General features: G+C 40.8%; 3 protein-coding genes across 4 annotated transcripts; all 3 read right to left on the reverse strand.

Annotated features, from left to right (window-relative positions):
- Nucleotides 1-2,619: 2,619 nt before the first annotated feature.
- Nucleotides 2,620-3,095, reverse strand: LOC145450316 (gem-associated protein 7-like). The gene is made up of 2 exons (XM_080328829.1): nucleotides 2,960-3,095; nucleotides 2,620-2,846 (listed from the first exon to the last, which is right to left on the reverse strand). The coding sequence occupies exons 1-2, from the start codon at nucleotides 3,051-3,053 to the stop codon at nucleotides 2,674-2,676; spliced, it is 267 nt and encodes an 88-aa protein (XP_080184955.1). The 5' UTR covers nucleotides 3,054-3,095; the 3' UTR covers nucleotides 2,620-2,673.
- On the reverse strand, nucleotides 2,620-6,378 carry LOC145450314 (RNA-binding protein 39-like). Of its 2 annotated transcripts, XM_080328827.1 has the most exons (3): nucleotides 6,031-6,378; nucleotides 5,083-5,154; nucleotides 2,620-5,010 (listed from the first exon to the last, which is right to left on the reverse strand). In XM_080328827.1, exon 3 carries the CDS (start codon nucleotides 4,978-4,980, stop codon nucleotides 3,391-3,393), a length of 1,590 nt encoding a protein of 529 aa, XP_080184953.1. In that variant the 5' UTR covers nucleotides 4,981-5,010; nucleotides 5,083-5,154; nucleotides 6,031-6,378; the 3' UTR covers nucleotides 2,620-3,390. The 2 variants fall into 2 exon arrangements, with proteins under 2 accessions (XP_080184953.1, XP_080184954.1); XM_080328828.1 differs by having other exon boundaries at nucleotides 5,083-6,378.
- A 2,835-nt stretch (nucleotides 6,379-9,213) lies between these two features.
- LOC145451164 (E3 ubiquitin-protein ligase TRIM9-like) lies at nucleotides 9,214-26,743 on the reverse strand. Its single transcript, XM_080329662.1, has 11 exons — nucleotides 26,084-26,743; nucleotides 23,277-24,098; nucleotides 22,907-23,002; nucleotides 22,722-22,844; nucleotides 19,845-19,955; nucleotides 19,620-19,773; nucleotides 18,073-18,212; nucleotides 15,304-15,442; nucleotides 13,839-13,963; nucleotides 12,701-12,882; nucleotides 9,214-9,915 (listed from the first exon to the last, which is right to left on the reverse strand). Exons 1-11 carry the CDS (start codon nucleotides 26,192-26,194, stop codon nucleotides 9,270-9,272), a joined length of 2,649 nt encoding a protein of 882 aa, XP_080185788.1. The 5' UTR covers nucleotides 26,195-26,743; the 3' UTR covers nucleotides 9,214-9,269.
- Between the last annotated feature and the right edge of the window lie 72 nt (nucleotides 26,744-26,815).

A 26,815-nucleotide genomic window follows, 5' to 3' on the forward strand; every position in this document is an offset into this window, starting at 1 on the left:
AATGGTGTGCATTATTAAGTTTTCTAACCAATCAATCAAAACGGATAGAATTGATAGCCAGTGAGGCTTAATGTTCAGTACATACATTTATTAACTGTCTTTATCTGTCTAAATTAACATGAGTATATTATAACTCCGGGGGCCTCGGTTTCACCCAATTGAGTTGAGCTTGATACTGAACAGTAAACACTGAATCCACCCGCCGTTTTTCCCCGACTTGGATTGGGTGGTGAATTGAAAATGACTCGAGTTAAAACCAGAGGTGGTCAGTAACGAAGTACTTCTACTTTTTCGAAGTACTCAAGTAGTTTTCGTGTACTTCTGATACTTACTCAAGTAGATATTTTTTCGCTACTTCTACTTCGTAATATTTTGTGAACTACTTACTTACTTTCCTCTAGTTTCAGTTTGTCAAGTAGAAGTAGTTTAATCCCCCAATAAGAAAGATAACGCAAGGAATTTCGGGGCTGTTTTCACGTAGTAGCCTACTCACGTTTATTTTTCATAAAAGTCATGTAATATTACCCAGAATTTTCGTTGCGCTTCGCGCAAAGTAGATCTGGAGTGTCAAATATGTTCTAAGGAAAGGATTGCTGAATATAATTTAGCTACCGGGTTGCGTGGTTCCCTTCACACCGCATTGTCACCTATATCAAATATTTCATCACAGTAAGCATGGCCCCCTTAGCGTTAGAACCTACCGTTTCGCAATCTAGCAATTGCCTATTATACCTATAGCAGCCCATGACGTGTCCTTATCTGGAAAAGTGGACTTTGGCCTTTTTAATGTTAGACCTGTTTTAGCAGACCACCGTTGAACCTTTATGGACAAAAGATATGAACTATATTTTCATCTTTTTAGTAGTAGTATTTGTATTTTTCTTTCAATTACGAGTATTATACGTTGAGTTCTAATTATAGTTTCAGTTCTTTTGTCTGAGGCATTTTCACGATCTGTCATATTTTTAATTATCGTACACTAAAGCCGTATCCAACAGAACTTCTCCGTATTGCTCTTCGACTGAACTAGGGGCCTTAATTATAATATGTGGGAGGGCGCCATGTCATGATATTCTCTAAAACGTGGTGTTCGAGCAAACAAAGGATTAGTATCGCATTTCCATATCAATACTATCATTTACATCCCATGATGTGGACGACAGCTTATTCTGTTAAAAATTGACGCCTCCTGGGATGCACCAATCTCTCTATACCAGGGACGGGCAACATACGGCCCGCGGACAGTTTTCTGTCTTACATGATAATGTGGCCCGCGGCCCCAGTCTTTCGAGATTCCCGACTGCTTGCTTACATGCATCAAATTTTAGTGACTGTATGTTATTATACACATATATGCGCAGCGAGCGAGGGTGGAGCTTACGCGTAAGTTCGTCGACGCGAGAAGACTTTCATTATCTGCATTTACGATGTACTCAACCCTAATGTCATTTGTGGTAATCATGGTGCTTGTCGACTACAATGGACATTTACACCAGGCCGATATTTCTTATTTTTGATTCCGTAACCGTAGTCTTGTAGGACGGCACACTTCTAGCCTTTTGTAAGACACCGCTTATGCCAGGGGTCACCAACTCAAAACGGGTCGCGGGTCACTTTCAAATTCCGAGCTCGCGGGCCGCATGAATTCACTATCGAAATAAAATAGGCCGCACAGTTGAACATGCACGCTATCTCGTCGCCTACTAAACCTTAGTCCTAATGAATTGATATTTGATAAATTTGGGGTACCGGGATTATCGAACGCAGTAAAATCTTCATTAGGGATTGCACAGTATGTTGATTGGTCAGAGAGAAGCAGACATGGCGGCGCCGGTATGACAATGCTGTTCTCAAATCCACACTGTCTTCGTCATTATTTGCGAGAAATGGCTTTAGAATTACATTGCCATCGTTAAAATACATTCATTAAATACGATTTATTCCTTGTATATCTGGGTAAATGGGCGAATAATGTATCAATCCTGCAATCCGGCCCGCCAAGTACTTAATTTTCCTATTTCCGGCCCGCCGACTTGAGAAGTTGCCCGCCCCTGCTCTACACCTTCTGCGTAGTTCCATCTACAGCATTTGACAGTCCATGCGAACGGATTACGATCGTATTCACCACTACTTACTCGAGTAGATTAAAATTCTACTTCGTGTGGTTTTTCCTTGCTCACGACAGAAGTACTTCTACTCGTACTTCAGTAGCTTTTTTGACCATCTCTGGTTGAAACTATAGAAGTCATAGTGACTTCTATGCAACCCTGATCAATGCACCATAATGACACTTGAAGGAAAATTGGGTTGCACGATCATTTATTTGATGGTGTCAGTCATGAAATTTCTCCGCCGTTGGGACTTTGAAATAACGTTTATCGTGCTGCCTGTGAATTATAATAACCTAAAAAAGCCATAAGCGCCAACGTCGCCTACGTGACTAAAAATCTTTGCATTGATGCACTTGGATTATTGGCCAGTCATATGCTGCCAGAGCGAACCCCAGAGAATAGAGGACACCTCGCAAAATATTCTACCGACTAAAAATTCCTTCAGATATTGCAGCCTCCGCAGGAGCTAATATAACCTCATAAACAACTTCACCAATTACGGCAGCAGTGATAGAGTCGGGGAGTTCTGTAATGCAAGAAATAGTCGGAAGAACAAATAACTCTAGACATGGACAGAACAAGATACCACGTCCGCAGTCCGTAATATTACTTCATTCTGAACACCACTCGGCGTTTGCAGCTGTCCGACGTGAAACTGCAGAAGCTTGTTGTCACATGCCTTCAACACTCCGTCCATGGGCGCGGTTTGCACAAGTTCAAATGAGATTTGCTTGTCTATGGCAAAACATGGCAACATAATTACCAACAGCGTTGAAACCGATATTCATTTATTATTCAGTACACCAAAAATTTCTTGCCCAGAGCATGCCACAGGTTCTCTGTCATACCTGTCATAACCAGTAGAGATTTTAGAAATCTTTCGCGGAGATAAGCGCTGTCAATTTGCTCTTGCGAGTCCCCTCGGTCGGTTTTCATTGACATGTTAACAGGAAGAGTATATTCATAACTATATCGACAACCTGTGTTTCACAGATACGTCACAGAATTATTCTAAATCACAATATCATCTGTGCTTCCGACATTGAAATTAAAAAGTGACTGGACATCATAAGACTGTCATAGAACAACAATAGTTTCCGAACACATAAAAATGATACATTGAAAAATGGTCCGACCAAACCGCAAAGACAAGCTGTCGCGCATTTCCGTTAACTCGTTGCCACAGACAAACTTTTGAGCATGCGTTCATCCTGCAAAAGCAGAGATCATTAAAATCGAGACGGGAATCTCATAGAATATTCATTTATTCGAAACCACGTCAGGCTCTCGGTTGAAGTGGCGTGTTGGTAGTGGCTGCATCTGGAAAAAGAGCGTGGTAGTTAACCAAAGGAACGTAGGCGGCAGTGATCATTTTCCCGGCGAAGTATCTTCCGTGCAGGGCGGCCACAGACTTCACGGCAGAGTCCAGTGTCGCGCATTTCACGTACACATTCCCGTCTGAGTTTTTGTCCACATAAACGTGCATCACGGCACCGTATTTACTGCATTCCTCGATGACATCAGAGCGTATCTCCATATCCCATTCTGGATCAGTCTCAGACTGCGCGTCAAACATATTCGATAACTGAAAACAGGTGGTTGCAACTGATGGTGAAGCCACAGCTCCTGGATATCCATTCTCCCCGATATTCGCAGAACCTCTTAATCCCAAACCCATAGCTTGTCCGACTGTTAATGCTTGCTGCGTAGCAGACGGCACGTTCATTCCGGTCCCTTCAGCGAGTTTAGCCATCAGTTGGAGTCTACCTGTTGTGCCAAGATCAATCCCTGTGCGTTCTACCGCATCATTATCCAAGTACGATGGTCCTGCTTGACCAGCCGCTAGGGCCATCGCAGCTTGCTGCTCTGCTTTATCCGTGATATTAGTCACGTTCATTGGTTTACCCGCGATTTCAAAACCGTTAAGCTGGTCGAGAGCACGCTTAGCACATTCCGCTTCGAGAAAAGTTATGAAACCGTACCCTTGCGAAATTCCAGTGCTGGGGTCCTTCACGAGCTGAACTTGATCAATAGTGCCGAAAGGTGAGAATATTCCTTTCAGCATGTCCTCCGTAATATTCTGATGTAAAGACCCGACGTACAACTTCATAGGTCCTACATTCCCCTTTTGCACGGCCGGTTGTGCATTATTTTGCACGACTTTATTCTTCTCCGCCTGCGAAGGCTGCACGATGATAGGAACGCCGAGAATCTTCTGCCCGCTCAGCCCCAACGCGAGAGGCACCGATTCCATGTCTTTAAACTCAACGTAAGCGATGCCTTTCGATCGTTTCGAATGCTTGTCTGCGATTAATTTCACGTCCCGTACGGTTCCTACTGCGGAAAAGAAGTCTTCGAGATCTCTCGGGCGAATTCTCTGAGATAGCTGCATGCAGAAGACTGTTCTGGCGTCACGATCGTCTGGACTTGGTGATCTCTCTGGCACGTTCAAAGGCGGAAGCCCGGATAATCCAAGCGGGGGTGCGACAGCTATTCTAGCTGGTGGACTTTTTTGTTTCTCCTTTGAACGCGAACGACGTTTTCTCTCCTTAGATCGGCTTCTACGCTCCCTAGATCTTCGCCTCTCTCTTCTGTCTCTACTCCTAGAACGAGAACGATGTTTTCTGGACCTACTTCGTTTTCTCGATCGGCTACGTTTCCGAGAGTGACTGTGTCTCGGAGAACGGCTGCGTCGGGATCGGCTACGTTTCCGAGATCTGCTCCGTTTTCTTGACCTGCTGCGATCTCTTTTTCGGCCGTCACGTTTCCTACTGGACCTATGATCAGATTTATCACCGTTCTCCGCGTTGTCCTTTTTGAAGGGCGCTTCCAGCATTGCTTCGACATCGATATCGTCAGCCATGGTCATTGATCGCACAAATCAGTAATGGTATGTGGTCTATTCAAAATGAACTTATTATGATTTCAAGAAGACAAAAAAGTGTTACGGATTAATTGAAAGCTATGAAACCTTGTTTTACACGAAGACGTTGAATTTTAAAAAGAGTAGGATCCAGAGTCATTCTTGCCACATTACCCGGATCTGTGTAGTAGAAAAACAGCAGGATTAGACGAATCAGTCCATACTACAGTATGATGCTGCTTAAATCTACTTGCACCACAATACTACCACATGTCATTCGGAAATCGCACATCAAGTGATCAAACCCTATATCCCAGTGAGTAGGCCTGGAGTTAATTTCAAAGTACAAATTTTATGCTGATACCGAAAATATAATAAACAAATGGGTCAGGGGATTATAGAGCCACAGCCAGCTCAAAATCGCATGTAGCATTGTATTATAATTCATCATCAAAGTAACTTTCCTATGAAACGAACGTGCTGCAGCGTAACAATATGATTAACAATCATTCAACGACATGAATAGATCACGAACATCTTAAGAAAGGGACATTATTGCGGTACTAGTTGACAACTACTCCTCAAGTCCCAATGCATAACAAAATGATGTGAAGGGCCAATAAAGGTTCAAATTATAAGTAAAATTGATGATTATTCCATCCATGTTGTCAGTAGTACTTTCAATCTTCATAATAATGATGATTGATGAGAATGGGTTCTGTGAGATATGGAAATACGGCACTAATAATAACTATAATCAGAACATCAATACTGGTATTGTTAAAACTTCCTGATCATGTTATCAGACCAGAATACTTTAGAATTCTTCATAAAAAACAACTACACAGCTCAGCAGCTATATGTGTCACTAATGCCTGAATAGATCAATAAATCAAGCATTAAATGATTTTTTTTTACTTCTAATGAGTCACTTCACCAACCACCATTGCTATTCGACAGTGAATTGCTTCACATTCGCATAGTTTCAAGATTCTGACACCTAGGCTACAGCAATTCAAAACACTGGCGGCAGTGAGTCTCATTCGATGGACTTACCGTTGACAATATATCGCAGTCGTACACAGAGAGACAACTAGAAATTGTTGTGAAACCCTTTCATGGAGAAGGCCTGCAATACAGACTGTACAAGTGACCACAAAATGGAATATAAAGTGACAACGCTAAAGGCTTCGCGACATCATCGCTATTGCTAACACTTGATATGATAATAAACCTAGTAATCCCGCAACGGCAAGTGAAAACATGAACGTGTGATCGCCAACAACACTACGATACTAGTTTTGCAACGCTACTGTGCCAAACAACGGAGGAGAAGATCTTTATATATCTAATTGGCATAGCGTAACAAAGCGCTAAGACAGATATCCGGACGCCTGGAAAGCGCACACCACGCGTCATAGATACGACTGCGCCGAGACTAGCCTTGCTTTCTTCTTTTGCGCAAAGCAATAAAATCGACTCAGGCCAATCAAAACTGGGATAGCCTACTCATTTTTTCAAAAGGGGGATATTTTTATAAAATCATGAATTGCGATGGATGTGCGCAATCGGAGCATATTGCAACGATTCGGGCTTAATTATGTTCCTGGGAGTAGAAGTATAGCTAACCAAAGTATGAAAGGTTTAGCTGGCTGGCTACTTAACCTGGAATCCTATGTATCCTGGTGAGATCTTCTTAATCACAGATATTACACAAGATATACGAATATATTTCAGGCATTGATACCAGTAGGTTTAGTAAATGAGTCTAGCTGATTCTCTCGAATCATGGTTTTATAATAAACGCAAATTACTCTAGGATGTGATACATTCATGGTTGGATGATCATCACTGCAGTATAAACCAGTCTAATACTGATATAAGAAATCGTACGCTGAGAAACATGAGGAAAGACAGATTTTGTGAGCCATAGTTCTCAGATATCCGTAATCGTAGGCTAATAATGGTCAGATGACATATATATATATTTCCATTTCTACCCTCTTTTAATAGGATTTTTCCTCCTTTTTCAGGAAATCGTAAATGCCCTCCGAGGACGCCTAAATGTCCTCCTTTTTTGGAAAATTCGACCTCCTTCATAGCTTCGACAGCCAGGCCAATGGTCACGCACTTGGACACACACAATGGACACGCACAACTAAAAAAACGGCATAAATGATGTGAAATCTGCAACACGGGTGTTCGGGCATGTCTTTCGGGAAAGGGACTGGAAAAATTACCTTTTTTTAAAAATTTAGTCAACATCACAGCAGTATTATTATAAAGTGACTCATTCGGAAGTCCGGTCGGAAATATGAACTATTTTTCTTTGCAACACAACATGATTTTCCGTAAAAATCATAGAATCGGCATAGTTTCTAGTCCGGCAATAAAACTTTCGTAATTTTTAAAAAGTGTCGTCCTTTCCGGGACTCAAAATATAGTAAACTACATATCTATTCCTATAACATCATCATAGATTACTATATACGGGGTTATATAGTGATTAAAGTGATCAATAATATTGCGAAGTTGTTGAACTGTTGCTGAATTGTGTGATTTTCAAGCTTCCCGATCTACGCTACGCGGCTGTGTATATCGAATAATATTCCTGCATTTAACCGACTTTCATTTGTAAATTAGATATTCAACGAACACATTCATAAGCACCGCTATACTTCAATCTTTTTGAAGCTAACACTTTAATATAATACTTAATGGAGTTGGCCCACTGCCCTACTCATTCGTCAGCCAGCTATAAGAGAGTCGTCGAGCATGTCCCCATTACAGTCGAAATACAAGCAATTTTACCGAATGAATATTAGAATAGCGACCTGACATATCGACCTCGCTTTCCGTCACATACCTCATGTCGCGTATCCTTTCATATTATCTTCTTGTACTTTTCCTTCAGTGTGTCTATGCCTCCTCTTTACATCGACTAGGTTCTGGTGAATGTCCGATTTCAAAGAGTGATCCAGTCGTTTCGATACCTCATCCTATCTTTTCATTGCATATTAGTGTTGTGGTGTTTTGAAAAGGTGAACTTGTTAATAAACTGATATATTTCTTCTTCAAATAGACTCGGTAAAAAATCGGTACTATTTTTAAGTCTAGTTGAGTTGAATCAGTGATTACGTTGAGTCGCCGGTCAGTTCTGGGATTGATGCAACCGAGATAAATTCGTCACGCATTATAAATATGGTAACTCTTAACCATAATTATGGCCTGGGTTCAAGATGATAAGGAGTTAGGCTACTTTTTTGGCACATCGATTTCAACTATACCTCGTTCTGACATGTTTACACATTTCTATGATATTTCTGAATCCCATCTTCGATGTACAAGACAGTGTTTGATTGATGTCGTCGTACCTTTTTTCTAATTGCAATAGCACCAACGGGTTTCAGTCCAACTATAGGATCCATAAGCGTTGGAGGCTGTATTGAGGCTGCTGATCACTGAGGAAGCTGGGGAATCATTTAAACATACGGTCGGACAGGTGTAAATGACGAATGACCACGAGTAGTAAACAACAACAACAACATATCGAGGTCTTGTCGCTTGTGGTTAAGGCTGGGCAAAATCGAGTAGTACCTGAGGGATTCGATTTTGAATCATGTAATATGCTTCCAGTCGAGTATCACTTATTATGACGTCATAACCGATTTTAAGACATTTAAGTTCAAATATCTACCGTTTATGCCATCTCAAAAATAGAATGCCTGCCATCCATCTCAGAAGAGATACTTTGGTATTTTTCCCCAGTACCGATTTCATTCCACTTGGTGACAATGTTGTGGGATTATCATGACTTCGGATATGTGTTACGCCCAGTAATCTTCGTTGCTTTGCACTATATGTTTCGTATTCTACGATACCGCCAATCACGGTTTGAAGGCTTCAACAGTGAAAATTAATATCAAAACTATAATTCTCGTTGATAAATATACTTTCAGTGGTGAGAAGCGTATATGATTTCAGTAATCGAAAAAATCGTCTTTTACAACTCGACTCGAATCATTAAAATTTATACTTGATTACAATTCGAGTACTCGAATCACTGTGCCCAGCCCGACCTACTTGTGGTGTTTGACCAATAAAAATACTAACATAGCGAATAATACTGAAACGTCCTGGCCAAATAGCTGTATGCATGAGACTCAATATCTTAACCCCTGGCTCATGATCAATAACACACTGCCACTCACTCCGTGAAGCCTGATTTCAAATTGACAATAATTTTTAAAAAAGTTTATTTTCCACTGGGTGACATGATCAGTCATAGACCTCGTTCACGAATTAATTTGTTCCGGCCATACTCTTATCTCCGGCGCCTCGCCGACACATTCCGACGCCCCTTCTCGTCTGCCACCGGCCAAGTCTTCCATTCGCGGAGATACTTTGGGCTTGGGTTGTAGCGGCGGCTTGGAGGCTAATGACCCACGGGCTTGCCGATCGTCCATCACCATCGCGCTATGCCTTTTGTTCAACGTATGCGGAAGGTGTTGAACCGGCGGTTTGTTAACCACCAGTTTTGGTGGGAGAGAATGGTAGAGCCTCTCACCGGGCTGCGCCTTCAAATCGAAGCTGCTTTGACTTCGCATTTTCACAGTGCTTGGCCTTAAAAACTTTTCCTGACCAGGCCTACCTTCGTCCTGTTGCCTGCGTAGCGTATTTGCGGGTGAGTTCGACTCTGCAGGCTTGCCGTGAAACGCAGGCCTCAAGCCAGTCCATAAAGTGAGCTGAACGTTTTTGTTCAGGCTAACGGCAGGGTGGATTAATCGCGATTTGGCAGACGACGACTGTCTCGACGAATCAGAGGTGGCGATTGATACAGGCTCGCCACGTTGCTTTTGATTCACGAAGTAAGTGACTGTTTGGCTTTGGAAATTGAGCAGCACTCCGAGTCGCGAGCCAACTTGTACGCCGCTCTCTAACCTGAAATTAAACAGGCTGGTATAAGTTCGGAACACAGGTGGTCAAAGTTGTGATTGATGATGCTCAAGTATAACTCGAGATAATGCTTGAAATTCCTAATCAATTGCGAGTAGACGCTGTGACTCTCAGTTTACAACTATTTTTTTAAATAGAGGGAAAATGAAATATCTGTAAATTTCTGAAGAAATGAATGCCAAGAAGTAGATTACGACGGATCGACAATCTTTACGAATTTTATGTCTTAGATTGGTCGAGTGGTCACTGGTCATTCGAACCGATTCACGCACGAAATATTTTCTGAAGTCGAACCCGAACCGGGCTTAGCCGAACCCAAAAAGCCAGGTCCAACCTTCGCTTATGATCTCTGGAATCGCTTTAGATAGAATTACTAACGGCAGCAGCTACTTCTGACGAGGGAGTGGACATGTTCAGTATTTATTTCGACATAAAATTCTATTTTTTACTTGACCATCCAGAAACCCGGGCAATTTATACGGAAATTAGATTTAAATGAGTTTAATGGGAATAAATTCATTAGAAATCACCAGGAATTCTAATTTATTTTGCGGAATCACATATTCAAACATATTTATTCAATATCAATATTTACCATTAGGAAATAGCACCACGGACCACATTAGAAAAACTAGCGGACCACAGGTTGGGGTACCCAACCCTTGCAATAGTAGTGCAGTAGTAGAAATACAGTATTAGATTTGTATAGTAGACGAGACCTATCTACATGTAGTATATCAGAAATAGAAAACGAAAGGTTTGAATATTTTACAAATACGCAGCTTTGATATGCTGGTTATACTGAGAAGCGATTGTATCGAAACAGCAACCGGTAACGTTAATCCTAACCCCTTGACCTTATCTGGAAAATTGAAATATAAGGCAGACTGGATCACTTAATATAATGATGTGACGTACCGGATCCATGGTGACGTAGTGAACACAAGTACGTCACAATGTCCTATCACTCGCCCGAGATCTGACCGGCGGAGTGCTGGTGTTATATATTTAAAACAGTGAAGGCCCAATGTTTTGAACAATTTCTGCATGTTTCCATCATGCTTGAATAAATCTTGCGGTGATCGAGCTGTGTATAATAGGATTACACACCCCTTTCGGATCGAAATATGTCAAGGATCGAGGCTTAGGTGCGACCGCGCCCATTTTAAATGCAGCCAGATTGCTTCAAACTCAATATTGAATCGAGTCGTATAGTTTTCGTATTACGCGTAACTTCAACAATGGATGGCAACCGACAGTAATTATCGGTCAATGAGCAATGAACATGATGTGCCTTTGTTAAAAAATCGAATAATAAAGGCGTCCAATTGTAAGAATGCTACTACAGTTGCAATAGAAACTTGAGTGTGCTTCCAACTATTTAGCACGAACTGCAAGCGTCCGCGACAAGCTTGTGACAGGATGAATTGATATCACGCGGGGATAATGGGAAACCCATGCGGTAGAGAGGAGTATTGGGAAAATTTCCAACAGATAACAAATGAAGACAGCGTTTGATAATAAGCGATTAACATGAATTTGGTGTCGAAAGCGTTTCAAAACCTCCGCGGCCGCGACTAGACGTTTTGACGACATGGCGGGTTCGTGAGTTTGTTCATTGCCAATTTATTGTCATATTCACGATCACGGAAAAAGCCAAAGACAAAATATTATCGCGAATTTAGATTTTCACGTGACTTCTAAGTAAGTCGTTTCCATGAATGCCAGCGTTGCCAACTTTGTTTTACCATAAACTGACACACTAGCTGAGTGGAAGTGAAGATTACGGCAACATGACGTGTTCGAATAATTTCCCACTGAAACTTACATCCGCGGAAAGACTATACAACAACTTACATGCTGATTAAAGGGAACGTGCTTAAACACTATATTAGTAGCGTTAGCGTTAGTAGTTTCATGAGCAATCATTGGTCTCGACTCGACACAATGAGCCGATTACTCGAATTCGAACCGAGTATTACCCAGGGATATCCCTGGTATTACCTCTAGTGATTCGTGTCGAGTATAGTAAGATCCGAGATTTTCGGGTACTGACATTATTACCTTAGAAAACTTTGATCGGTGGTATCATAGCATGCAAAACATGTATAGCACAAAGCTATGCACGTTAGCATAGAAGCGTTACGGCATTTCTGTGAAACAGTGACGAGCATTGTGTCAAAGCGCAATGAAATTGATGAGGTCGAAAAATTCCAAATTATCTTTAATGTATGGTGTATACTGTATAGGCTACATCATATTATGTTTGTGGTCACAAAAAGGTGCGTATTCGGACTTTTCAAATAATCCAAGCTGTCATGCAGTCGTAATGCACGATATGCCTTGACTCAACTCGAAGCCTATAACACTAGATTTAGAATCGAATAACTCGGATTGTAGTACGGCCCGCCTTCGTGCAAGGATTTCGCCTTATCGCTATATCAATACGCCATTCAAAAGCCTAGAACGAAAGTGGGCCGTGCTACAATTCGGCAGATCACGAGTATTGGGCTGATGTGAATGACCGTAGTATAGTCGAAGCACCATGAATACCATAAACAACAGCGCACGTCACAAGCTTAGCGATAGATGTATAGTGGGAGCTTTCAAGCCGTGTGCAAAGAAATGTTTCGGCGGATATCACTATTAGGTGTGATAGCACAAGCACATATCAAGTTTAAATACGATAATACCGGATAGACGAGATTAGGTGCAAACAAAATAAAATCGCACTAAGCTAACGCGAAGCGGTATCAAGGAGAAAGCGTACCTGGACGAGTGGACGTTGTTGTGCAGAAACCACGTCCGATTGGCGTCTACGTACATCGACCACGCGTGCGCGTCCTTGCCCAGTATGAAATCAGTGTCGACTTTTGAAGTGGCGACGCCCACGGCGATGTCTGGGTCTGATCCTTCGTAGCGGTCAACGGAGTATTCCCAGTAATGGATACCCTATTGAGAATCGCGGAACGTGATAACCGAACGGCACAGTATAGGCTATGGTAGTCCGTTCTATAAGCGTTAGGGATCCGTGAAATCAAATCAACCACCACCATGTGTGGTGACCAAACCAAATGTAAATTGTTTTAAGTCAAAATTTTGTGTCTGTCATATGCAGAGTGCCATATAGATGTACTCGCCGAGTGGTGACCAAGATGTATGATATTTGGTGACTTCAATTTTATCTATCAATGATTTCATCATTTCAAAACAACAAAAGATTGCGATACAACACAAAAAGATAGAAAGGAGTCGAAACGATTTAGAGTATAGTCTTTCAATCAAACACCCACCTTGGCAGAGAGCATGTGTAAACAAAAATCACGTATACAGTTATATAGAGAATTCAAAGTAACAGAAAATAACGTAAAAAAGACACGCGATCAAAATGAAGCGGATCGTGTAGCTAACTAGGTGAATATATAAGTCAGATCGTGCTACAGTAATGTCAAGAGCAGACTCGTAGTATTCATATGCTCTGAACCATAGCTGCTATATTGTATAGAAATTCGCTTTTCTTGGACATCTGTCATTTTGCGAAATTAATCATTCTGCTTCATTCTTGTCACGTGGTTCCGCCGTTCATCCTTGTACTAGAGCTAGAATCTTTGTGCTCATTTTTTCTCATAAGCATAGGCATAGATATTAGATATATGTGCGGATTATTACTTGAAATTATGTTCCAGTAAAAATATGTAAGGGAGTCAGTGATAGGGATCGACCTATATTCCAATTTAAAACAGATAGCTGTGTCAATATCTTTGTACAGAGGTGAATGAATTGCTAATCATAGAAACATATGCTACATACTTTTACGAAATTGTGTTGCAGGCCGGATGTTCCAGACCTCTACGTCAACCTACCCGTACACATATACGCGGTACTCGCGTAGAATACAGTTCACAAACCTTGGAAAAGCAAGTGTTGGAGATGCATATTTTCAGGTCCGTGCTTTTGCAATCGATCGTGCAACAGTCCTGCGATAACTTGATATCCGGATGCGAAAGCGAAGGGTCCATCCGGAAGATGGCGACTGAAAGCAAGAAGACTAATGACGCTACAAATATGTGCAATTTTCGAAAGCATATGAGTATAATATATTTAGTTACCGTGGTTGAAGGGCTATATTTGACTACAGTTCATAAGAGATACATACATATTTCGAAACTATACGTTCTCCCCTTCATAATCAATGTTGTAAAAGCAAGTTGATATGACTGAAAAATATTCTGATAGAATTGGAACTAACCCCTTGACCTTGAGGAAGTTGTGCAAGTAGAAAAAGTTTAAGATGCTGTAATACGACTAATCGAGGTTTCAAGGTTGCAACGGTGGGAAGAAAGTGCTGGAACTATGATTGTCGTTGATATATATCTCTTGTTACAATTATTACTCGATTCAGTTTGAGTTCTTGAATCATTTTGCCCAGCCCTACTGATCACTAGGGCGGTTTTTCTTGACATGTCGAAAGTTGTCAAAATTTTGTCAAAATTGTAGCGTTAGGTCAAAATTTGTCAAAATTTTTCATGGAGTCAAAAATTTTTGACGCTTCATCATTTTTTATCGTCGATTTTGCACTGTCGGTGAACTTATAATTTGATATTTTAATTTTACCGCTGGTAGCCTATTTTATAGGCCTACCGTTGTAAACGGCTAATCGTTTGCTCATTGTGAATCATGAACGGTGAAATAAAACAAATAATAGGTAGACATGGTGTTATGGTCAACGTACCGCAGTATCCTAACTGAAGAAAGACTTCTTGTGCATTGCATCATTCTTATATTAAGAAGCGCATGATGAAAATTTGTGATGTAGACAAAATTGTCAGAGTGAACAACACGGTTTGTCACCAGGACCAGCAGTGTACGCACAACTTGAGTGTTGTCAGCCAACAACTGCTGCTGTTGAACGTCATTGGCAAGCTTCTTAGTAAGGACGTGCACTTTCTACCCAAGAACGTTGGAAAGTATCTCTCGTACTACAAAATATTTTAATTATTTCTACCATAATACATATTGTAACCACTGGAATTCTTCATAGGGCCAGATTTCGTAAAAATATTGTTTTTTCATGTAAAAAGTTGCTTGTTTCTAAGCTAAAAACGCTTTTTCAGACCAAACTACTTCGTTAGGACAGTCAGATCCAACCAGAAATGAAGATAAGTGGTACAATTTTAACAGTATGTGGGAAAACACCTAATTTGCATACGTTAGGTCAAGATTTGGTCAAAATTCAGTTTTTTTAGGTCAAAAAAAGTCAAAATTTGGATTTTTCAGGTCAAAATTTCATTTTTTTCAGGTAAAAAAAAACGCCCTACTGATCACCTATGTTACGTCAGGTGACTAGTCCAGCAATTACAGCACACCGCCTACCTTCCGATGTCTGCAGTTGAACAACGTCACTGCACGGACTCCTCCCGACCTTATTGTAAGCACTGACCCGCGCTCTGTACACGCTATCAAAATGTAAGCCGTCAATTGTACAGGCAGTTTGTTTGCCGTGATAGACGTCCTGTAAAAGAATAGTAATAATTGATTTATAGGCGTGACGTGTACAACTAGCGTAGGAGGCACGGAATTTACGACAAGCGATAACGACTTTGAGTAATGTGAACACAATGACGGAAAGGTGCTTAGCGGTTGCCAGTGATTTGAGAATGCGACACAATAATAAACGACAGTTATGCATGCGACATTTGAGCATGTGACTTTAATACCGGAAAATCAACCCTAACCCAAACTATATCTCACACGCTCAAGTGTCAGAGAAGCAGTCAGATATATTTATTGATCCGGCGAATCAAAAAGAAAATCATATTGTCGGATGAAAATAATAAGTAAAAAATTTTACAACATGATACGACATAATGCGATCGATATCACGCTAGGTAGGTCAACTAGTCTGATCCCAACGTACATTCAGAAAATACGGATGTTATTTACTAACTTGGTTGAATTTCGTAATTGAGACAATAAAAATTCGGAGTGGGATAAGGGGGGGGGGGGGGGGTCAGTAAAAGGAGAGATGTTGACGGAATAATTACATTTTAAAGGATTGGTAGGGAAGGTAGGCTACCGTAGTGATGTTGGTATGGACTTCCATATAACAGATATAGACAATTGACTTCTTTGTTGCTGGTGACAGGACGCATGTGGATGTTACAATTTTAGACGAAAATCTATTATTGTGGGAGTGAACATTTTGAGCTAGTGCAGAGAAATGGTCGCATGCTCATTGGTCATATGTCCACGGACCGCTGTAGCTATAATCTCAGATTCCCATACGAATTCAGTTGTTGTTATTTACAAGTGGTATTCCTGGTGCTTTTCGACTACAATGGTCATTTACAGTTTTACAGCAGGCCGATATTCTTTATTATGATTCCCTTGCAACCGGCTTCTAGCACCGCCAACTTCTAGACTTTGTTCAGACCCCTACCACAACCGCCTCTAAATAAACCTCTAGCCATTGGGAAGGGGTCTTGAAGTCTGTTATCATTTCCTGCGTTCTGATTAATAATGATTGGCTTAGACTGGCATTATTTTTCAGACGCAACTTTGTTGCGTCTCACTTTGCCGAATCTTCCTTTCCATTTCTATTTATAGTCTTGTTATTGTGCAGATCACGTAAAAGTCTTGAAGTTCAAAATTAATAATAGTGAAAGAAGGTTCCGCAACACACCACTACTCTCGGTCTGGGCAAGGAATATATGGAAGCTAATTGCCTTTGTATCGAATAAGTACCGACTTAAATTTCCAGAACCATGATAAAGTGCGTCATGTACAATCGTACACATATTAAATCGTTTATATGACGGTGTCTATAAATGTAACATAGATGTAGCGGTGTGTTCTCCGCACATTCTGCGCCCCACGCCACGACTATAGCTAAAGATATTAAGTCAGTAGTGACTGATATGCGAAACATACATATGCACAGTCGGACACACACTCACATACATGTGCTTTGCTAGATTTTATCAGTGTAGAAGGTTGTTGACGGATGACCCAATATGAGAGGTGGGAACGATTCATGTGGTAATATGTTAACGCAAGCATTTTCAATGCATATTGTGCTTGCGTTTGTACACCAGCCAAAGAAACCAAAACATGTTCGCAGAACTTTTTAAATACAATACAGATTTATAAGGAGAACAAGGAACCCAATAAAATGAAATCATAGCAGCAACCTCAGACACTGTTAGAATCATTGACTCCCGTATTTGCAAAGATATGATTCATGGTGGAATGAATCACGGTAGCGGCCAGGTCGTCTATATCCGCGTCTATTTCGTTATATTATGTCTGTCGCCTATGCCCAATGCGACTCCCTTAAATTCGTCAAATTAGGTCGCTGTGGAATAGATTGGATTCTCAGTAGCAGTAGCCGTTGACACTGGTTGTGAATATATTGTAACGTCACCACATCCACAGATACTATCCCTGACGTTGTGATCGTTCCACCGTTATACCATATCCAATTATCCATCTACATTAGAACGATTTCACGGATGGTTTGAATACAGTTCCGTATCAGTGATTTGACGCACCTAACGATTCAAAGGTGCCAATTAGCGAAGGCAAATATTACATATACAATTAATTACCGGTGTGCTGTGCTTCGAAACTCCTGTTACGAAACAACCAGGACCTTGTTTCAAAACGCATTATATCAGATATACAGGTGGTATATCGTAAGAATGTTTCCTTGATAAGATACACATATTCGCTATCCCATAAGCGGCCAATTTGTAATATTTCCAAAATAGGTTTAGAATGTGCGGCTACGATACAATACCAGGAATGGCATAGGAGTGTATAGTCCTTTCAACAAACCGCAATATTTCAAATTAAGATTCAAGACGATATATATCGACTATACGCACGAAGAGACAGTCAATATCTCGTGCATATCCGATGCATGATATCGCAACACCACCAACAACAACAATACGCTCTTAAATAATTCTTATACTTCAAGCAATAAGCATCGCATAACAACATAATCAGCGGTTACGGAGCACTACAATTACAGCGGTTACGCCCGGGTAATTGGGCAGATTGGATTAACAAACAAAGTACCTACGCGCACTAGACATTGCCCTTCGCTATAACTACGCGAAGATATAATAGCACGCGTACCCTGAATGGTCCTTTAGCCCCGTCGTCGAGTTCAAGGATGTACGCATCGATTCTGCTCAATACCGGCGCCGCCCATGATAATGTAACCGTGTTGTTAACCGCCGAACATTCGCTGATTTTAATAATCGGCTTCTCGGGAGCTGTAATACATGGAAACGAACGCTGTGTTATCGATAACGTGTGTAATGGAGGTGCTGCTATCGGTGTATAGTGGTTGACATTTGAACATGGATGACACGAGTTATGCTATACGGGAGGTGGCTGCCAATTTTATAGACGGTACGTCACGTCTAGGTGGATAAATACATGTTATTATGAGACTCAAAAGGTTGCCTCTGAGATCCCTTGACCAATGCGACAAAACGGGCAAGTCATATATTGTAGTCAGTTCAAAACACAAAAAGGTCGCTAACTAAATGGAATTTGAAAATATTGTGCTCGTGCTCGCGCATAATTGCAACATGATTTTCACGGCCAGGTGACGACTCTGTATTTTTCCCCTACACTGCAAAAATGAGACAGTCATTTTGATGTGCCAAGATTTTAACAATGACGGTGAATTCTCGTAGTTTTATATAGGAATACATATGCCAATATCCCTGAGTTTGATAGACTGTAAAATTTGAAAATTTTACGAAAACGATTGATCATGATCATGGATTAAATTTGAATATATTCTTACAGGACCACGCTAACTTTTTGAGGTTCCAAATCGTATTCACGAGTCCTATACACATGAAACTTGTATATTTTCGATTCTACTGATGCATGTCGTTTCAATACTATAACAGCAGTGAGATTTGTGGAAATTGAAGAATATTCCAGTATTCCAGAGCAGCAGCCATACACCTACTAATCAGGACACTTTGAAGTATGTGAAGTGCATAAGAGCTCTCCTGATCGCACAGCTAACAATCCCCAGACATGAAAGAGTTCTTTCTATGCATAGTAGGCTAGTCTTGTATAGCAGTACACAAGACACATTCGTCTGCATCTCTCAAGTCGACCCGGAGATTACTTGGGCACACGTACAACATTCATTATGGTGTCATTTCTACCCTATACTAGGGCCACCATATTTTAGAAATCTGAAAAGAGGACACTTTTTCAAAATTTTCAGCCTTTACAATACTGGAGTAAAATCCGCAAATTGGTAAATTTTTCTCGACCAAGTCGTTGGTTGACTAAAAAAAGGTCATCTTTCCGGCTCAGCTCCCGAAGTAGCCGGCGTGCTTCAGAGCTGATTTACTGTGTCTTAGTCGAGTTTTACCCTATATTTAACCCAAATTCTCACAAAGAGGGCAAAATCTCAACAAAGAGGACAATTTGGCGTCCACCGAGGACACTTTCAAAAAAGTCAAAAAAGAGGTCGTATGGTAACCCTACCTCATACTATACCTACGATGAAAGGAAACATACGCAAAAATATTAAGCTTCTACATTTTATATAACCAACTATGTTCTTCAATCGGTATTCTATTTATACTCTGTATTCCAGTGCATTGAACGGTACAGAACAAACAAACTTGAAATGATAGGACAGCTACCTCCGCGACGAGTGATATTGAACTCGGCAATCGCTTTCAGAACTTCGCCAGAATCAATATCAACGTTCATCGCGCCGTTTGACTTCGCGACCAGCTCGTCTTCGTTCCATTGTTTGTCAGTGGCGGAAACCCTTTGTATAAGACCAGGTGATACCTTCGAGGAAATGAAACGTTATTGTTTATGCAAGAGTCATAAGCGGAAAACGCGAGCGATTGTCTCGACACCTGTAGGAACGGGGTCGCGTCGCTGCCTTTCATGGTTTCAATGCAGTATTCCAGCAGTCCAGTGGTGCGCTTTAATTTCATGGTGGAGTATTGCAGTTGGTCGCGTACGATCTGGTAAACAATATCACCGCGTTATTACACATGTGAGCTGGACTAAGTGGACTTGTTCGGTTTTTATTTGATGAAAGATAACCGTTTGCAAATCTATTTACACGGTATGAAAGTGAAAACTTGTCTTTACACCGCAATAAGTAACCTAATCGCGAAGGTGTCATTTTCGAGCATAAAACAGTATGATAATACGCCCGATAGACAGGACATTTGTCGCTGACAGAATAGTGGCAAATCTTTTGCAGCATCGGTAAGTTTAATGGAACCAAATTTTCAGAAATTAATTTTTTGGACACACACTTTTTCAAGAGCTTCTTGGAGGTATAGAACTTCAATATACAATTGAATAGTCTATTTATATCGAAATGAATCCGAATATTTTCGGCTGGCACTCGCCAGGGGTCATCGTCGGCACTCGGCAACTAATAGAGAATTGGAAAGGACATTGTATATTTGTGTATCAACAATCGTATCACAAAATTTGACGTCACCGGCATTAAATTTCGAATGATCGGGGCGGAGAGAGCGCTTAAGCTCAATGTACTATTTTTTAGATGGTACACAAACTCTTTCTGTACAGGCACAGGTTGGTTGGCGTATTTTGAGAAAAGTCGACTCCAAGGCACCCAAATGAAAGTGTGATGGCTTTTTCGTATTCGTTTGGTGGTAATAAGACGGATCTAAACGACATTAAGCTAGCTATGGTCAAAGTATTCATAGTTGGTAGTCATGTCGAAATATTTAGCGATTTCCAATTAATCTCCGACTAGCCATTGGAGCTTATAGACTTGTGGTTTGGGTTGTCAATTGCAGCGGAAGATAGGTCGGAAATTCCTGTCTCTTGGGTCCTACATTCATGTCTCGTAGTAAATAAAGGTTTCTTACCGTTGTAAAAGAGTCTTACAATGTGTGACCTTTCAACGCGATGGGATTTATACTGTTACCTTTCAACGCGATGGGATTTATACCGTTATGGCACGAAGTCGTCATCAAAATACGAGTGACAAAGGGAAATATACATCTGCCATCACGATAGCTGACGGAGGTTCAATATCGTATCAAGTGGATGAATCGTGCATACACTCGCAAAAGAAACTCTTTCGAGTCAGGAGTTTAGTATCGTAAAGAAACAAAAGCTGCGTCAAACAATTAATCAGTAATCACCCTCGATGGGTCGAAATTGGGTTATGTTTTTCTTTGCGAAAACAATAATTCTAGTCAAACATTGTCAGACTCGAGCTCCATTGTTTTGTAACACCGATCTCGACCTCGTTACACGAAGAGTCGTTCAACCCACCAATCCCAACTGACCAAATTGATATTTGTACGTCATCGCGCCGCAAGACGACACGCATCCATACATTTGAGCGATCATATCGTCGCGTTTATACAACGGACGTATTAAAATCTACACACTTATACAAACATTTCAACTTTCGATTGTATTTTGACGCAACCATGAGTCCCCATCAGCACACAAATTTTTGGCTTGACTAGAATGTTAATAGAATGCGAATATAATATGCCTATTTATGGAGGTGTATATGAGCTTGGTGGTGTGCTGCAGTTTGACGTCATTTCAAACGCTTTTTGTATGCCCATTGCCCATGCCCAATTGTCAGTTGACCACAGGTTAACCATCATGGGCAAAGATTTCAATTATATCTTCTAACAAGTATAGGGCCGGGCAAAATCGAGTATACCTGAGTGATTCGATTGTGAATCGCGTACTATAGGTTTCGAGTCGAGTCGGGTATTCGAGTATCACTGGTTATGACGTCACAACAGTATGTATGACTTGAAAGGTTCAAATATATTCGTTTCCGCGACTACAAAGAATATAATGCCAGTTTAACAACACATTGAAGATGATTTGGTATTTTTTCGACCATGACGATTTCATTGCACTTTAAGTATAGATAACGACCTACGTAGGTTAGTTATCTATACCTTGAGACAATGCTGTTGATTGATTACTACGTCACAGATATATCATTTCCACCATCGTACGTAGCTTTGTACTACCGGTACACGTTTCGTATGCTGCGATACGCCTAATCGAGGTTTACGGACTTCCACAGTTGTAAATAGTATCGAAACCGCGATTCTTGTTGATAAGTGTATAAGCGTATAATTTCCAGCACTCGAAAAAGTCGTTTCTCACTATTGGACTCGAATCATTGTACCCAGACCAGGGGCTTCGCTGAGGTACACGATACGACACAATGACGTCACAATCTGGTATCGCAAAGTAGCCTCACAGCAGACTCATGAGACTCTAATGAGACTCTAATGCCGGTAATCTAATTCTAATCTAATTTGTGAAGTATTTCTTTTCTCCAATTCCAATTCTAATCTAATGTGTGAAATGTTTTTATGCCCAATTTTAAATCTAACCTGATTTTTAGTTTTCGTGTAAATGTTACAGGAGAACAGTATAGTGCGAAACGGGCCAATAAGCTTGCTGTAAAGACATTTGTTATTCTCATGCTCATAAGAACGAACTATGATTTGATATTAACGGAACTTGCTTCAATGTCCAAGGTATCGCGAATTTAGTGATTCTAATTCTAATCTTAATTGAAAAAAACTGTGTTGCTATGATTCAAATTTTATCAAATTTGGAAATAACTGTGTAGCTATTATTCTGATTGTTCTCTAATTCGAAAAAAAACATTTGTAGCTGTATTTCTAATTCTAATCTAATTTGGAAAAGCTGGAAATTTTCGAGTCGTCCAGGTCTGCCTCGAAGTGCGGTTCTCTCACCTTATATTTCCTTTCCTTTTCAGAGTTGATTGATTGTAATATATCCCGTTTTCTCTGTTCAACGGCTTCTATGATCGCGTCGCATTTCGCTATGGCTGCAGATTCGATGGAACGGGCATTGTTCTGCATAGAGATCACGCTGTAGTGTCACATTGTCATTATATTAAAAACAAACGTGTACGCACTTGTAGTTCCGTCTGAATCCCTCGCAATTGCACTATAAAGTTGGTCGCTAGTCTCGCTTTGGATGATAAACCGCTCATAACCCGACTTAAATTCGCCTGAAAATGAGCAGTTGTTTGTTAATATCTCGCGGAGAAATTACGTATTTTCTTCTTTTGAAATCGTGCCGAAAAATAAGTAGTTTTTCTTGTAGATTCAATAGATGAAGTCATGTTAACTCGTGGGTGATTTACTCGTGGTGAAATACTACATGTTGGCAAAATCTACTTGAAGTAGAAATGTAGAAGTATAAGTACTTCGTTACTGACCCCCTCTGGTATCGAGTAAACAACAAACATATTTACCAAAGCTTAAAATTAATGAACGGCTTACTTTATACGCCTCATACACGGAGCCAATAGGCTTAATGCAATGCCCGTCGTGTCTCCCGTCCGAAACGCACCGGTTACAAACCGGCACGCTACAGTCGTCGCAGAAAAGCGTCATGTTTTCCTCCGGATGGAACGCGCAAGTCGACAGCCTGATTCCTTTCTGTTCGCCGCTTATGACGTCACAATCGTCAATCTGATCGAACGCAGGCAGCTCGTGAACAGTCGGCGTTGTCGGGTGAGATCCGGATATCTTTCTAGTCCGGAATCTACCGGAGTTGTGTCTCTGGCGGATGTTTATGAGCAGGTGAGACGCGAGAGGTCCTCTGGGCGGGTGGTACTGGTGAAGGCATTCCTCGCAGTATCGAACTTGACACTGTTCACATCTGATCATGGCTTGTACGGAAGAGCCTACTTCACACATTTCGCAGTATTTGATATCGATGCCCGTGCGTTGATAGTCGTTGACTACTTCAACTGGTGGAAGTTCGAGGCTGTGCGGGCGACTTCGAGCCGGTGTTTTTCGACCTTCGCGAGTCGGCGGCTCGCCTAAATGAATGCGTCGTTTGCATACGGGACAAGTGAAAGATGGGTCGAACTGCGGCACACGGAAAGGTGACGTTCCTAACTCGTACCGTTGCCCGCGTTCGGAAACGTCGTTTACTCCGCCGTAAAACTGCATTCGGCCGGTGGTGCTGTCGCTGCTTGCGGTGGAGTAGCCGCTTTCGGGATCGCTGAGCTTAGGCCGGCCGTTCGTGCGAGGGTCTCTTTCGAAGGTACCATTTTCGATATGGCTTCCCGCTCTGATGTTTGCGTTTGCGGCAGTCTGCAAAGGCATTGAGTGTTGTGTTTGTAAATGTGATGATAGTCGAACTCATGCACTGCTCTAGTGTATTATTTTTATACGCGATAACCAGAGGTGGTCAGTAACGGGGTATTTCTACGTTTTTTGGTGTACTTAAGGAGATTTTGTCCACTTGCAATACTTATCCAATGGCTATGTTTTGAAAACTTCTAAAATGTTATGGGCAAACTTACTTATTTTTAACCTTTGGATATTAAAACTTTACGGGGAAAGTTGAATTTAGTCAAGTTTGCATCACTTTATGAGTTAAATTGTCGTTGGATTGCATTTAAAACAAAAATCAATTTAATACAAACATGTTTAAAACATGTTTTCACTGTTTTTTAGTCATGACGTCACGAATATCCAATTGTGATGTCATAATGGATTGACAGTGACAATTGAAAATATATCGTAAATATAGCTTTTTTGACGAAATATCTACGTACTATAGCTGTTGAACCGACAATTTTGAGGGTTCCAACCATCCCATCTCGTATACGTCGGCTGTATCGGGTGGTAGTTGTCCGTAGGCTCATACAAGATGTTCTTTGGTAAGTATTTACACAATTATGGTATAATTTTACAACTTAAAAAACACATTTTTTTTAAAAAGGCCTTTATTTAAAACACTGTTTAAAACATGTTTTAAACAATGTGTTTTGAACAACCATTTGTTTTAAATGCAACCCTTGTCATAACATTAGCTTGAAATAGCCAATCTGTAAAACTGCTAATAGTGGGCCTATGGCTATGCGATCCCTCGACCAGATTTTTATTTTGACAATATTAACTTGACGACCTTTAAGACGATTACCCCTGCCCTGACGAGTGTCAGCCGAAAATATTCGGGTTCATTTCAATATGAATATACTATTCAACGTTTCATTGTGTGCTTCCACTTGAAGTAGATTTGGCGTGTATTGCAAATCGCAACTTGTAATTGAGTAGTGTTACTTCTACTTCTACTTGAATAGCAACACTTACTACTTTGACCACCTCAAGTAAGAACTAAATAACAGAGATGACTGACCAGAGCGTCTTTGACCGAAGTATCACTAGTAGCTTTAGCGCTAACCTACTGTACATGGCCGTAATGTAGAACAACGTTTTTCAACGTTCAGGGTTTCATAGTTTTCCGACCCGCGTCTTGTGGAGTCATAACGGGACGATTTTTTATCCCGTCAATTAAACTTAATCCTATTACGTGGTGACGACATTAGATACGATGCAAATAACACTCCTCTCTTCCGCAAAGGGTTTGACGGATATCGTGACGTAGCGAATCGAGCCATTTGCCAGACGAAAGAAATGAAATCGGAAATTATCGCAAGGGGGATCTGGCCAATAATAAATTTAACTAGCTAGAGCAATTAAGAACTACTGAGAAACTTCATACAATACAAAAGTATAGAAATGCTGATTCGCCGGATAGTATGTAGGCCTACTGTATATGTGTGAATATTTAGCGCTGTTAGCATAGAAGTATTGCAATGTTTTGAATACATCTAAATATAGATATCATGTGAATCTACAGCACACTGATTTATCTAAATATTTGTGTACATTAATAGGTACCGTAAATTCGAGCCACGCATTTATTGATAACATGGAAAACTAGAAATCTTTTTGTAATGTCTCTGTAAATATCGACATGAACTAAAGGCGAAATCGGAATAAGTTATGCAAAAGCGAGCAATAATATTATTTAGACTGGAAGCTTGGTTCAGGTGTCACGATAAAAACGTTTCTGTTGGCGCAGTGTTTGAAGCATAGACAGTTTGAGCGACCTATATTGCTACGGGCTACGCGGTTTCCATGATTATAGTATAGCAATTTACATCGTGATAGTATGATTATAGGATATACGGATACTTCTGCACGCTCCATTGAACATCATTGGTAGCATCGTGTTACAACTTGCAGAACAACACACTAAGAGCAAAGATAACCAACTGTACACTTACATGGGATAGTATTCCTTCGAAGCATTGATGGCAAATTTTGTGTGAGCATGGCAATATCGCAGGTTGACTGATAAGGTTGCTGCATACCGGGCATTTCAATTCCTCTCCCATTTTGAATTCGACTCCTTCTTATTTCAAAAATGATCTTATAAACTACTACCATGCGGGTACGCTCGAAGTTTACCATCAACTGACGTTGTAGTTTCTGAAGTAATGAAACGATTATCAACTGTCCATATTTACACAATGACGATTTAGATTTCGACAATTAGACATGATATATATATCTTGCAATCACCGACGAAAACACGTTCGCAACGCAACCACGTCAAATGCTATCTTACCGACTACCTCAATTCAACATGACACGACCGCATTTGCTCTCGACTTATAAATAGAAAGCTGCCAACTGTTCGTACTTCCGTCAGGGGCTTTGTCGGATCGCAAATCTTTATGTTTTCCTGCTACTACAATGGACTCTGAAATGAATATCAATACGACCGTTGCGTTTCGAGTTACTATGGGTGCGCTATCGCAGAACTCTCGTTTTCCGTTACGGCAGGGTGAAGAGACAAGAGCCAGACATGCTCTCCAAAGCAAACAGCGTCGAGAGAAGTGGCTGTGAGATGTGACGCGATATCCAATGTTCGGCGGAACTTCATTAGCTTTTCCAATAGCTCCTGACAATTCCTTTCAAAACATATAATTATATCACTTAGATGCTTCAGGTCA

Source organism: Botryllus schlosseri, chromosome 11 (assembly GCF_051294905.1).
Source record: "Botryllus schlosseri isolate E-star chromosome 11, Bs_hap1, whole genome shotgun sequence".
NCBI classification, from domain to species: Eukaryota; Metazoa; Chordata; class Ascidiacea; order Stolidobranchia; family Styelidae; genus Botryllus; species Botryllus schlosseri.

Coding starts and splice junctions, on each gene's coding strand:
- LOC145450316 (XM_080328829.1), bottom strand. CDS start 3,053: ATGTCAATGAAAACCGACCGAGGGGACTCGCAAGAGCAAATTGACAGC. Junction 2,847..2,959: donor ATCTCTACTGGTTATGACAG/GTATGACAGAGA, acceptor GTTTTGCCATAG/ACAAGCAAATCTCATTTGAA.
- LOC145450314 (XM_080328827.1), bottom strand. CDS start 4,980: ATGACCATGGCTGACGATATCGATGTCGAAGCAATGCTGGAAGCGCCC.
- LOC145451164 (XM_080329662.1), bottom strand. CDS start 26,194: ATGGGAGAGGAATTGAAATGCCCGGTATGCAGCAACCTTATCAGTCAA. Junction 23,003..23,276: donor CCGTGTATGAGGCGTATAAA/GTAAGCCGTTCA, acceptor GCTCATTTTCAG/GCGAATTTAAGTCGGGTTAT. Junction 15,443..18,072: donor GGGCTAAAGGACCATTCAGG/GTACGCGTGCTA, acceptor ATTCTTTTACAG/GACGTCTATCACGGCAAACA.